Source organism: Tachysurus fulvidraco, chromosome 17 (assembly GCF_022655615.1).
Source record: "Tachysurus fulvidraco isolate hzauxx_2018 chromosome 17, HZAU_PFXX_2.0, whole genome shotgun sequence".
Classification (NCBI taxonomy): Eukaryota; Metazoa; Chordata; class Actinopteri; order Siluriformes; family Bagridae; genus Tachysurus; species Tachysurus fulvidraco.
This window is the reverse complement of record NC_062534.1, coordinates 22,586,062-22,600,943: the sequence shown is the minus strand read 5'-3', so window position 1 is coordinate 22,600,943 and position 14,882 is coordinate 22,586,062. Positions and strand designations below refer to the sequence as shown.

Genomic DNA, 14,882 nt, shown 5'->3' with positions numbered 1-14,882 from the left:
GTGCAAGGCTTCTTGTCGATCCCGATCCCAGCACGTTCCTGCATAACAGTTACCAAAGCCCCCGAACTGCAGATTAGCGCAAAAGCGATATCAGTAAACTAAACCATGACTCCAACTCCAGTTTCCCTCCCTGGTCAGTTTCACTCCCTGGTCTGGAGAGCATGTTGTGTGTTTGCTGGAGACAGAGACAGGGAGCCATAGGGAGAGGTAACAATAGAGGCGGCTGAAACAAACCCTAAGGAGTGTGTGCCCCACCCCCCCAACACACACACACACACACACACACACACACACACACACACCCATGACCAACTCCCCATGTGAAGCCATCTGATGCATGTACTGCCTCCCTCACCTGTCAATCACGCCTGGGGGAGGGGAGTGAATAATTACAATGCAACTCAGTCTGGCTGTAAGAGTGTAAAGGTATTATATATTCGCGAGTCTAGATCAAGCGAGTTTGTTTTCTTTACACTGAAAAAGATCTGTTTTTACATGTGGCTCATTTGATGAGGTGTTGTGACTAAGCGAAAGAGGCATCCGGACATGTGCAGAAATTTATACCACGGCGCGGTTGAATTCTCAAATCTGGTTGGTCAGAACTATTGATGCGCGGTTTTTTCCCCAACCCGCAGGTCCCGCTTTTATGAAATTATTGGCCCGTCCCAGCCCGCCCCGCAGTAAAGTGACAATTTCTTTACCTGCCCCAACCTGACCCGTGGGTCGCATCACTAGTCAGTACGCTGTAACGTGATAATAACGCGCTCCGGTTACGGTAACTATAATAACAGCTCGTACACAGGGACGTGTTTCCTTGTTTCTTTATTGTAATCTATTAAAATGTGTTTCCTTGACACGGCTTTGTGTTAGCAGATGTCTGTGTAAGATATACAGAAGGAGTCTCCGGTATCAGTGCTTTGCCTTTACCTGTTCCTCACCTAGTGACATTAGTGACAAGCGGATGCGGCGAGGGAATAACCTTTGCTGAAACGTAAACGAGAACCGGAACTAGCTCGTTTCTGTTTTGCTGAACGTCTGAGAAATAAAAAAACAACGTGAATGACCAACGAAGAGCAACGGAGAAAACCGATCCGACAGAACGACTCGGGACTGAGCACAGGAAGCTTGGCTAGTCTGCTTTTCTCGTTCGATGCCTTGTGATCGTTCATCTCCTCCGTTTGTGATCGTCTGGATTCTGTGGAATTCTATAGAAGTCTCTCATACAAACAAACAAACAGTCACGAAGAAGTCACGGCATCACGAGGCAGCTATGAAAAGATACCGTCTCCTTCTTCCACATACACAAGTTGTCAGATGCTGATGATTGGCTAGAGTTGCTTTGACCGTGGTGAGAGAAAGTACGACACCATCCCGTGTCGATCCCATCCTGATAGCACGGTCAGATGGACCCCTGGCCTCGGACGGTTCCGGCGTCGTCCGGATTCGAACTCGATAATAGCGAGAACATTTTTCTGTCGTTTGGAAAATTTTAGAGGAAAAGGTAAGCGTTCTCTTCTTGGTCTCTGTGCACGTTTACTATTAAACAAAACTACGACCTCACTATGCTGCCATGTAAAAGACGGCCAGACGTTCCCGTGAAATTTCGCCGAAAGCGTTCCGGAAGTGACAGATAATAATTCGGATCATCGCGTACCTCCAGAGAAAGATAAGACGTTTGCGTGACATCTTGTTTGTTTCAGCTCGACCAGACTGACACCGTAAGCAGAGCCGTTTCTTTGGTTTATGTCTCAAATTGGCATTGAGCTTAAACATGAACGCGAATGAAAATATAATGTAAGCAATTCGAGTAAGAAAAAAACTGGAGACACAGACCCTTTACTTTCAGCTCAATCCACCTGCTTCACACACACACACACACACACACACACAAACTGCTGCTCTGCCAGACTACAGACAAAATCTCTTATTACAATCAGGCCATGGAGAGGCTGGAAGAAAAGAAGGCCCAGATGAACTGCAGCACCCAGGCAGGAGCACCTCCACCCTCCAGGGGGAAAAAGGCAAAGAATGAAAGAGCCACCATCTGTGACTTAGTCATGGTGATGCCAACAGGGACAGAGCTGGAGCAGCAGCAGTGTGTGAGAAGCATCGTGAATGAGGGCCTATTCAGCACATGCAGAAAGCACACCCACACACCCACCCACACGTACACACACACACACACACACACACACACACGCTAACACTCCTGACACACTGTTCACAAGAGCACGGGGCAATAAGGGGTGCTCTCCAGACAGTCAGGAGAACAAAAAAAAAAAAACATGTCCAAAAACAAAACAAGACATAGACCAACGTATCTGATAGCGTCTTATAAACGTCTTCCGACATCAGGTTTGCAAAGAAGATCAAAAACGAGAGCTGGATGTTTTTAAGGTGTTAAACGTGCGACGGTCCGGTTCGCTTTCTTATTCTTACTTGTACTGAATATTGCGAATGATGTAGAACATGATACCGAAATAAAGGTAAGGTTTAAGCCTCGGGATAAACGTTTATGGCGGATGATAAAACCCGTACGGAAAACCGACACCGGGTCGAAAAACGGCTGTTTGTGTTTTTTTATCTTAGCGTGACAGAGCAACAGAAAGCCAAACAAACAAAGCTTGGAAAGGAAGTAGCAGAGATCGCTGGTGTCTCAGGAGCGTGTTTGTAGCTAGTACGGTTAGCGTGTGCGGATCATTTGTTAAAAAGTCGATGTTGAAGTTGAAGTGTGGCGTGTAAAATGTAAACGTAACGACACGAGCATTATTTTCCCTAATCGGAGACACTTCGGCTTCAACCCTGACGTCATTTCCAGTAAGGCATCGTAGTGAGAGTGAGCATGGCTGCTCCCTGCTTTTGTTGTGGTGCATTGTGGGATTTTATAGGGAATGAGATCATGTTCCTGTTCGCTGTTAGGATTTCTGCGAGTGCTGCGCTGTGGCGTGATGGTGATGTGATGTAAGGAGGCTCAGAGCTCCTTGACAGGTGGTGCACTGTGCCCCTGTGATTCGACACAGGATGACCAAATGGCTTTAATGAGCGCTTTCACGATAACCGGTGTGATCGCTACAGAGAAGTGATAATTAGGGCTCTTTACGCGACCTCAATTAACCGCAGATCCAGGTAGAAAAGTCATTAATGACAGGCGGAAATGAGCTGCAGCTTGACAACCGAAAGTCTGAAGTGTGTGCTGAGGGAATCGAGTCGCCTAATCTTGTTCGCAGACGTGCGCCGGTGTGAAGGTCATTTATGTGGTAGATGATTGCGATGACGGACGAATAAAGGCTTGGGAAACGGTTAGAGGACTTAAGAGGTCAACATGGACCGAGTGGGCGTGGCACATTGGCTAGAAAGAACTCACTCACATCTTCACACCATCCTGTGACCCCCCCCCCCCCCCCATCATCATCATCATCACCGGTGATGCTGTTGTGCTCGAGTTCCAGCAAAGGCTAAAAACATTGATGTCTTTTTACATCTCTGAAAGACAGGAGGGTGGGTTTTACCCCTGCTAGCCCCTTTACACCACTGGCCCTGATTAAGACAACAAAAATGTCAGGGGACAAAATCGACTCCATTGTGCCAAGGAACGGGGTAAACTTCTTGGCAAGGAGGTGTGTACAGTCCGTACAGTCCGGTATGATACGCTACCGTATTCTGGAGCATTCGAGGTCTTTTCAGGGAAGTTTTTTTTTCCTTTCCGCCCAGTTTTTGAAGTCTCCCCTCCTTACAGCTGAGAGCCCCTGCCCTGGGGGGAGATTTTAGGGCTCGTTTCACAGCTACAGTGCTGGGAAATCAAGCGTGCTCAGCTCAGACAAAGAGCGAGGAGATAGCCTGGGCGATCAGGGCCTCTTCCTGCCGAGCTACTGTCTCAGGGATGCGGAGAGTGACGGTGAAGTGTAACCAGGGAACAATGTGACAGGAGCCATTTTATTGGGCTGCCAAGGAATGTAGATTGGGGGGGGGGGGTGTAGAGAACACTCCTTTATTGTTGGGCCACCGGAACCGATCTGCTGGAGAGCACGAGCTGGCCGGCACCGGCATCCAGGAAACGGGATTACGGTGTTTAAAAAATACAGCGAGTCCAGTTCCAGCGCTCGAATGCTCCGACAGTGCGAGTATCGATCGTCTGTTTTGCTGAGCAAGACTTTCTTACACCGCAGTGTGGTACGACACGGTGTGAGGCGAAACGTCACGTTGACGTTCTTCCGTTCAGATGTGCGTTACTGATCCGATCGGATTATGCGAGCGTTAGCTATCTGTTGTAGAAGAGGAATGAAATGCTTCAGGACATGACGTTACAGGAACGTTAGCTGACCTGAAACGAAGCGATCTCAAGCTCGACGCCAGAAAACACTTGAATGTAAATGTCGATGATCTTGCATTAAGGAGATTTACCACACTGCTATGTTTATAAATTAGCCGGCTAACAATTAATGACTTTCTAAAAGCTGAACGAATAACAGCTGAATTGGCACTAAATAAATAAATAAACAAACAAACAAACAGACAGAGAGCGGACCAGGTTATTTTAACGTCTGGGAAAAATGAAATATGCTGATTATTCTTACATACCTGGACTTCCGTAAACTATAGCTCGCTCATAGAAGTAGTAATTCTGCAATCTAGAATTTGAGATAAAACCTCAGACTTTTCCTGAAGTCTGGTCTATGGAGGTTACTGCGATCAGGAAGTGGTCAGTTGCATCAGTTAATCAAAATTCAGGCAAGCTTCCTCTATCAACACACACAGAAAGAATCCTCTTACACGTGGATCTACTCTACCCTGAACGGGAAGCAGTGAAAGAACAACAACACCCGACGTGGCTACCTCGTATTTCTCGAAATTTAGACGAGGATAAAGCGCTAAATTCGCGTCTGTCCTTGAGGACGCCAGTCCAGCACGACTTACAATTTTTTTATAAAACGTTTTATACAACTGAGCAATCGAGGGTTAAGGGCCTGGGACTTGATCTCACAAGCTTCCGATGAGTAGTCTAAAGCACCGTAACCGCCACATCCCCCAAACAACGAACAAGACATTTACAATGTACCAGGAAAGGTGAAAATTCCTTCTGAATATCCTTTCTTGACCTTTCGGTCGGGATTTCGGAGCCTAATCATCGCTGGTCGAGCAATTATTCAAATATAGAACATAATTTACGAGCTTTTCTGAAAGAATATTGTTAACCACCGAAGCCATGTAACACACATTGAAACCCAATTTGCAACTAGCTGCGAATTGGTCGTTAACTCATCACACCGTCCTAGATGACATTATCTTACAATCTAGGATTTGTTTATTCCAGAGCACTGCTGAATTCTCCGATCTGGTTGCCGTCACGGGAAGGAGTCTCCAGTGTCGGTGTTTTGTACCAGTTATGTTTTCGGGATGGACGGCTTTCTGGTTTCTGTGTGACACGATTTTTATAGCTGCTGTAACGTAAGTGACAATAGGGACTGATTTTCTACAATTTTACATTACAATACATGGATAAAGAGTTACACATTTTCACTTGAACTTATTATGACTACTCTTGGCAAATTGCTGTGGTGTAAATGGAATAAACACTAAACAAATAACCAGGATACAGTGCAATAAATATCCCATATTTGACTACCTTACTATAGCAGCATGTCTCAAAACATTTTATTCCTGAAACAATGTTTGGCCCCAAATATAAATGCTCTACGGTGCCATGTGACCCTGAAACCATTTAATTTACATACAAATGGTAATTTCCCCGTTTGATGTTGAGTGGACAAGGACACAGGGTAAGGACAGTGTATAAAGATGCTCAGTGGACGCCGGGCGAGTGAAGACGGTGGGTAAGGACGGCGGGTAAGGATGCAGGGCGAGTTAGGACGGCGGGTAAGGATGCAGGGCGAGTGAGGACGGCGGGTACGGACGCTGGGCGAGTTAGGACGGCGGGTACGGACGCTGGGCGAGTTAGGACGGCGGGTAAGGACGCCGGGCGAGTTAGGACGGCGGGTAAGGGGGAGGATTCAAAATCAAATCAAATTTTATTTGGTCACATACACACAAATACAGAGTATGACATGAAGTGAAATGTTTTTTTACGTCTGTTCAGTATTCAAGCGAAATGGCAGAGGACAGGGGGTGAGGACATTGGGTGGATACTTACAGGGGGTATAAACACTTGCAGGGTGAGGACAGTGGGCAAGGATGCTGGGTAGGCAAGGACAGTAGACAGGGGAGGACAATAGGTGGGGACAGTGTGTGAGGACAGTGGGTGTGTGAGGACGGTGGGTGTGTGGGGACAGTGGGTGTGTGGGGACAGTGGCTGGGTGAGGACAGTGGCTGGGTGAGGACAGTGGCTGGGTGAGGACAGTGGCTGGGTGAGGACAGTGGCTGGGTGAGGACTGTGGCTGGGTGAGGACTGTGGCTGGGTGAGGACAGTGGCTGGGTGAGGACGGTGGCTGGGTGAGGACAGTGTATGCTGATCAAACACGTGGCTCATATCTGGGTCCTGCTTTGTGTCTGTTAGAGCAGTTAGTCTGGTTATCAGTATGTGCTGAAATCAAAGTCCTGCTCTGTTGCCTTCTAACAAATACTTCAGACATTTTCCAAGAATAAAACCACACACACACACACACACACACACACACACACACACACACAACACGCACAAAAGCTATGGTTTAACACACGACGCACACACACACACACACGGCTCCAAGAATCAGAACTAAAGCTAGAACACGACTGAGCATCAGAGCCGACTGTTCGAAAACAAACACAGCAGTGAACACACACACACACACACACACACACACACACACACACACACACACACACACACACATACACAGCAAAATAAGCAAAGCAACAACACATCACATCCATGCAGTGACTTGTGTGTTATGCCTTTATTTCTAAACGCTCGAAAGTGTGTTCCAGGTTTCAAATCAAAGATAATACACAGGTGTAGAAATTAAACCAACATTTCGTGGCACAACTCACTCCGAACTCGCTTCTTACTCCGCAGGTTTGAACGCTCACTTGAATACCAGCAAATTCTTTATGGAATAAATAAATAAATAAATAAATAAATAAATAAATAAATAAATAAATAAATAAAACTCTAAACTTTCTACACTGCATTACTAGGACAAGCCCTGGAGTACAGTTTCAGTTCGCCGTTTTGTCACTACACTACAAAAGGCAATAAAATACAGGGTTATGCAACACGCCACATTTCTCATTTCACACCACTGCCCTTGCCATCGATAAACCAAGCCTTATGTTGTGCGTTGAAAAACTTCCATGAAGCTTGTTTACACTTCCTTTAAACCAGTACAACTAGTATCTTAAACAGGCTTTCCTTTCCAGAAAAACCTGTAATCGTGGCACAAGATCAAAAAGGGTTTAACGAAGCCGCCTCCTCGTAGACTTCTGATTTCCTTTTACTCGTCATGTATAAGCCGGACTATCTATAAAGCACGCCGCAGCCCTCATTAACAGGCAGCACCTCCTAATTCAATGGTGGGATTACCGGCGTTACGTCCAGTGACATGAAAAGACCCTTAACGACGATAAATGACCTGCACTTGACATCTTAATCAAGGCGCTCAGAATAGACTTCTCGCAACAGGAACTAAGCTGATAGGTTACCGGAAGGACAGCTGGACGGGATTTAGGTAGCGGCTGGTGCGTGACGAGGATTTACAATCGTTACTGAGACGAAATGCATAGAATAAACGTTTTTCCGTGAACATCACACCGTTATCGACGACGGTTTTCCGATCGAGGAAAGCGTGTTAACGACCACCGGAGAGTCTCACACAGTAACGTTAAAGCAGATTAGCGACTAGCTGCAAACTGGAGGGTTTTTAGTTAAATAAAGAAAGGAAAACAAAGCTTGTTTGCGGTTTCGTATATATCGAGATATTTCGCTTTTTTTTTCCCCACACGATCTGTTCACATTGGGGGAAAAACGTGTACAAAATTTCACACGACTGCTCTTACATGAAGTTAAATTCTATTTTCACAGTAATTCTATTCTTGGTCTGTTTTTATTCTACGATTCTATTCTCAAAATAAATTGTGATCGTGTACGTGGTTTGAGAAAACCAGACAGTTATTGCTAAAAAAATAAATAAAACTTAGGCCATCCTTAAAAATATTTTGGTTTGCAGTAACAGTATAAAAAAAAAAAATTTTTTTTAAAAGGGGTCGGTAGGTAGGTCTATATTTTTTTTTCCAAGTTTCAATGTCAAAAAAAATTACATTTTGATGATGGTGATTACGTAGGTATAACTTTAAACAAATTAGCATATTGTAACGTCACTGACTGGGACTTCAACCCGTGCCTTCGGGCGCATCACCGCTAACCTTATTTTGATGCTGGACACAGTTTATCTAGAACTTCGTGCCAAGTTAAACCGGTGTCGAGCTGTTTTAATGAATTTTTTTGACGTATTATGGCACCCAAACCTGTTTATATTATTTTATTGCTTTTGTATTAGTTGTTTGAAGAGGAAAAAAAAAAATTGGTCGGTCTTAACGCAAATTTACAACCGGCAAGTCGGTCGGACTTAAAACAAAAAAAATAAAAAATTTAACCGGTCCTAAATTGACAGGGTCGGTCGGGTTACGGTAAACAAGAATATTTTTAAGGATGGCCTTATTATTTTTTTACCCGTTACTTATTTGACACCTCAACATTAAGAAGCCACATATAATTTTATCTTCAGTCTAACGAATGTCAGAATTTGATCAAGTTGTGGGCATGATGTATCGACAGCGCAGTACTTTATGCGTTCCTAACCATTTTTTACAAGTTAGAATTTGCTTCACTGTAAATTTAACGGACAATCAGAATTTGAACGGTACAACGTGCGGTTAAAGTGCACACGCGAGCCAACGTTCAGGAACGCTTGCGCATTTTACAACTATACATCTCTGTATAAACTCCAAAACTCTGCAATGTTTCACATCTTTGCTTCTCAGTCTTTATTCACGTCCTATAAAACACCATATATTTCGAGATCACTTCCCTAACTCTGAGGTTCTTTGCATTAAGCAGAGTATTAAGTGTAAATGCTATGTTTTTGAGTCTGGGTGGCCTTCGGAGATCCGTTCCTCAAGACCCAGAGTTGTTCTTCAGTCACAGTTCAGGAAGAATTCTACTAGCTTGAAACAAAATAAACCTGCGATGATGAATTAAAGCTCTGACTCGGAGAAAACACACTGAAACTCTCTTTAGTATCTTTTTCAGTTCCCATCTCAAAACCACAACTAGTTTCTGATCCCGAAACAATCCCAATGTTTCCTTGGCAACCTTTCTTAAACTTCTCATTGGTCTGGTTTGTTTGATAATGATAATGTATGTTATCAAATGAAACCATTTTGGCTCTGAGATCAAAGTTTGCTGAAACGATGTGTTTTTAAACCCAGCTTCTTTACCCATGTATTGTGCTATGAGATACTTGTTTCATGCTGACCTGGCAACTTTTTTTTAATCCATTCACCTTTAGTCAGCACTTCTGCTGTCTGTCAGAAACGTCATATTTATGAGCCTGGACGTCAAGCACGATGTCGTAATTACACTCGGGCAGTCATGTTTTTAACAAAATAAGGTGAATAACAAAAGTCATGGCAACCAGAGACATAAACGTGACAGTTACATGTATGTCGATTACACCGTCCCACCATAGTAGGACACTGCGCACACACTTGTTCACACCTAGAGGCAAATGTAGAGTCTCTAAGGTGGTGAAAACCCGGAGGAAACCACACAACCAGTGGGAGAACTCAGAAAACTCATAGACAGCAACCCGGGATCGAACCAGAGACTAGCTGTAAGGAGACGTATGCTTATCTCTTATCTGATTTGATCCAACACAAAGATCCATTGGCCAAGGACGAGTCCCGACATCTTCATCCGACCCGAACGTGCACGACAGAGAAAGGATGATGCTCTGGCTGTAAAATTTATCACCAAAACACTACAAACTACAATGCAGGATGGCTAAAATCTGCTTTGTCCTTGAAGGAGCGTTCCTGAGGAATCGGCATGTGACGTGTAAAGCTTCATTCAAAGCTCTCTTTTTAACAACAAAGAGATGCCAAGTGTGTTTCACACCTCTGTTGTGGGAAAGGAAGGAAAGAATAAAGTAGGGGGTCGAGCGACGCATCCAAGACGTGCAAACTTCTAAATAACAAAACTCCTAGCACTTGCTTAAATTGCAAAGTTCCCTATAAACGAGTCAGATTTAAACCGAAATCACCCGGTCCTCTCTAAGACACTCAATGAACAATGAAGCCTGGCTGATGACTCACAATAAACTCATCCTGAACTTGGCTTTAAACCTGTTAGAATAAAATAAATAAATAAAAAAATAAAAAAAAGGGAAGTGACGCAACAAGCTAAAGACTGAAAATATAAATAAGATTTAAAAGCAAACAACTTTATTTAAACAACACGTAAGTGTCCTGGCAATCAGTTCTACACCTAAAAAGCTTTATAAATGTGACTTAATATTATTTAATTATTATTATTATAGTGATTGTCATCATCCAGAAAGAACAAGGATTGAAATCTAGTTTGAAAAGAATGTGATCAGATAAATAAACAAATAAACAAACAACAAGCACCAAAAAAATGAAGTTCAAACCCAGTGAACACTTTCCACTCTCGTCGAAAACAACATTTAACAATAAGACTTTAAAGCACCAACAACAACAACAACAACAACAAGGGCTTTAACCAAATCGCAGTGACGTCACTGCTTTGAATGTTCGTTAGGCTAAAGCTAAGTTTGGTTTGGTTTGGTCGACAAATAAAGTGACAAAAACGACACCAAGGAAGGACTTTCTGCTCTCATACGTACCCCCTGAACCTTAACTTCTCATTTAAACGCACGAATTCTAAACACGACCCGGGATATAAGAGTTTAGAGACAAAATACAGCTATATAGGGTATAGGTGCGCGCGAGACAATAGTTACGACAGTTCGGTCGCTTTCAGGCTGTTTTAAAAAGAACTATGAGATTTATGCAAGTTGTTTAGATTTGTTTAGAAAGATTTTGATTTTTACCTCGATTTCAAAGTCAGGTAAGTTGAACGCCGTCCTGAAGAGTGAGCAGAAGTGTGCGACGGCAGGGACTTCCCACCAAGACTGGATCTCCTGCACAGAAACTCTACAGAATCTCTGGGACATCTTTTTACTCCGAAAATACACCGCGGTATCTCTCACATTAAGTGTCGTGCGTCCCAAGCCGTAATAACGCGTCGTTTCGTCGTGCCATAGAACTTTGTTTAGCTGAACAGTAACACTTGCTCGGTTGCCATCGCGACCCGGTGGACTTCAGCACTCGGATCTGCTTCAATCACGATTTCACAACAAGGCGAACAGATGGGGGGCTGGAACGTACCATCGTGAACACACACACGGGGGGTCGGGTACCAAAACAAAGTGTACGCGGGATCGAACGGGTGTTATTTCTACTAAATAATCGTTCCGACGTGAAAAGAACGGACGCGATGGTGGAACGTAAGATCACAGCCGAGAAGAATCTCTTAAATAACGTGGAATGGACGTTTTTTTTGTTTTCGGTCGACCCCGCCTACGCGCTCAGATGGCGCGAGCTGATTTAAAGGGAAACGCACGAGCCGTTCGGAGTCGAGGTGCGCGCGTGTCGGGTTGTGGAGTTACAATAGCAACGTGATGCGGTAAACAAGATAAACAGCACACTCGTCGTTTATCGTGTCTTATTGTCATCCCCATTTCTTTTTTGTTTATTTATTCGTTTGTTTGTTTATTTATATATGATATTAACCAAAATGCCTTGCCGTCGACCAGTCAGAATAATCACTGAGCACCGTTTACAAAACAAAAAAGATAAAAACAGAACAGATTATAATTATAATATATTCAAAGAGCAAAATCAGTCTTTACTCCAATTAAAGTAAGTAAAAAGACCTGAAAAATTACCCACGACATGCAATGAGAACGTTAGAATTAGCATTTAATCTTATGAATTAGCGCCACCTGTCGGTAAATAAATATAACTTGAAAGAGCATTAATGTGCTGACGTCTTCAATTAACCCAAAACGACTATTACACACTATTATACACTATAACACGACTATTATACACTATAACACGACTATTAAATACTATTATACACTATAACACGACTATTATACACTAGTATACACTATAAAACGACTATTATACACTATTATACACTATAACATGACTATTATACACTATAACACGACTAGTATACACTATTCCCACCTCCACCTTGTGTGTGTGGAGTTTGCATGTTCTCCCCGTGATTCGGGGGTTTCCTCCCAATGAATAATAATAATAATAATAAGCTGTTACATACTGTTTTACTTTATAAGCTTATTAATAATAATAAGTATAATATAATAATTATTAAATATAATAATAGCAAGTGAACATATATTGCAAATATATAGATTTAGCAAGTATTTCTTATTATACGAGAAGGCTACAGGTAACCAAATGTATGACCATTGCGAAGACGTAAGTTTCATTGGCGAATAATATTGCTTCCTTTATTCTAAAAATGACTGCATGAAATGAACAAAATTATCCGCCAATAGGAAGAGACTATTTCCTATGTCATGGTTTGTATGTTTTTTTTTTTTTTCATAAAGTAATAGATACTATTACAACTATCTATATACTAGTTATACAAACATTCATAATTTGATTTTTTTGACTTGATCCAAGATATTTTATATTATATAACAGTATTATATATACAGTTTTGTATAAAAAGAAATTGTTAAACATTGCAATTTATTTGGAAAATATGACTGATAATAAAATTTATTTTTTTTAAGTGAGGTCATTAATTATCACATAGTTGTTTGACTCCTTTTAAAACCCTATAATAACTGAAATTACCTAAACAACCCTGATCAAAAGTTTACATGTCCTTGAATGTTTGGCCACATTATAAACACACAGGTTGACACACAGATGTTTAAATGGCTATTTAAGGGAAGTTTTCACACCTGTAGCTCATTGTAATTGTAAATAGTGTCTGTGCATAAATAGTCAAGTCAAGTCAAGAAGCTTTTATTGTCATTTCAACAGTCTATATAGCTGTCGCAGTGAATGAGACAGCGTTTCTCCAGGATCAGGGTGTTAGATAAAACAAAGACAGACAGAGCTATAAGGACTTAGTAAGTTAGTCCTAGATACATAAAGTGCATCTGTGTGACCTGGGGTAAACTGTGCAAGACAAGACAGACAAGACAGTGCAAGACAAAAGACAATACACAAAAGACAATACCCAAAAGCAGCACCGATCACTGTAAATACTGTATGTACAAACAATATTGCGTGTGCAGAAATACTGGAATGAACACATTATAGCAGCAGTTACATGATGTATTGTAAAGTATTGTGCAAAACAGCAATCGACTGAAATATGAGACAGCATGTGCAAAGAACAAAAAAGAGACAGTGAGTTTCTCAGCTCATGAGGTGATGCACTGACTAGACTGGATACTACACCATGGGGAAGACAAAAGAACTGCCATTGAACCTGCGTAACAAGGTAGTTGAACCATGGGTCGTTTTCAGATGTTCCAACATGACAATGATCCAAAGCACAATGGCAAGGTTGACCCTCCAATGGCTGGAGCAGAAAAAGGTGAAGGTTCTGGAGCTAATATCATTCAGCCACTTTGCGGAGATCTCAAAGGTGCATTTTGTGCAAGAAAACCAAATGATTTACAGGAACTGGAGGCATTTTGCCAAGAAGCTTCACCACCTGAGAGAATGAAGGACCTCATGCACAATAATTACAAAAGACTGCATGCCGTCATTGATGCTAAAGGGGGCAACACACCATATGAAGAACTAAAAGTATGCAAATTTATGAACAGAGATTATGTCCTTATTTTCTTTTTTGTTATATATATAGTTATTATTTAAACATATATTTTTCATTGGTTATATAAATTTATACTGTACACAATTGTAATATACATCTGTTAAGAACTCAACTGCGCTTTTTATATATTATTTATATCATCTGTATATTACACACTACTGCTGCTGTATATTGCACAATAAAGCATAATATTGCACTATATTGTTATTTGCACTCCCACACTTTATGTACATAACTGATCGTCCATATTCTATATTCATATTTTATATACTTTATTCATTCTATATTCATATTTTATACTCATTCTGTCTATAATTCAGGGGTGTGAAACTCAGGCCCGCGGGCCAAATTCAAACTCAGGCCCACGGTGCAATTATATTCGGCCTGCAAGATCATATCAAATGTGCATTACAGCTGGCTAGCCGCATGCTCCGCTAATACTACAAATCCCAGAATGCTTTGCCTCTGTATTTACGGGTAGTCACGAACAGCAAACGCCCCTCATTCTCTGTTGACAGAATTCTAGGTTTCCGATTTTTGAGAAATGATTCAGAAAACTGAGTCGGGCCGAATATTAAACAAAAATCAAAACAAACGTGTAGCCAATGAGCAGAAAGGGGCGGGGCTTGTCAATATGCGGCGGAGAGAGTGTTCAGTGCGCATGTGTGACATTAGCAGAAAGCGGTTTTAACATCGACATGGAGGATAAAAACAAAGAAAGAAAGAGAAGAAAGACTTACGATAAGGACAAGAAGTAGGACGTGTTAATATAGGATCAGCTTTCCAGCGCTGGAGAGAACTGAAGGAGCAGGAAGTTGGCCACATATTCACAGGTTGGAGTTTCCCGAGTCAATAACTCCTGAGCTAAACGCTGTTACTACACAAATAACACCTCTTTACTATCGTAGTAATGTAGAGACGCAGCTACAACCGCGTTTTGTGTAGTAACAGCGTTTAGCTCAGGAGTTAT

General features: G+C 42.1%; 1 protein-coding gene across 4 annotated transcripts in view; it reads right to left on the bottom strand.

Annotated features, from left to right (window-relative positions):
* The window catches only part of LOC113635755 (cat eye syndrome critical region protein 2), a 40,821-nt gene extending 29,314 nt beyond the window's left edge, over positions 1-11,507 (bottom strand). For 2 of the 4 annotated variants that reach the window (XR_007138268.1, XM_047802226.1), the window contains exon 1: positions 11,067-11,504. Coding sequence is in view for 3 of the 4 variants with exons in the window: in XM_047802226.1 (XP_047658182.1) it covers positions 11,067-11,189 (123 nt within the window). In the remaining variant the exon portion in view is untranslated. Of the gene's footprint in view, positions 1-11,066 lie in introns of all 4 variants that reach the window. The other 2 variants (XM_027135383.2, XM_047802227.1) reach the window with 2 other exon arrangements.
* Between the last annotated feature and the right edge of the window lie 3,375 nt (positions 11,508-14,882).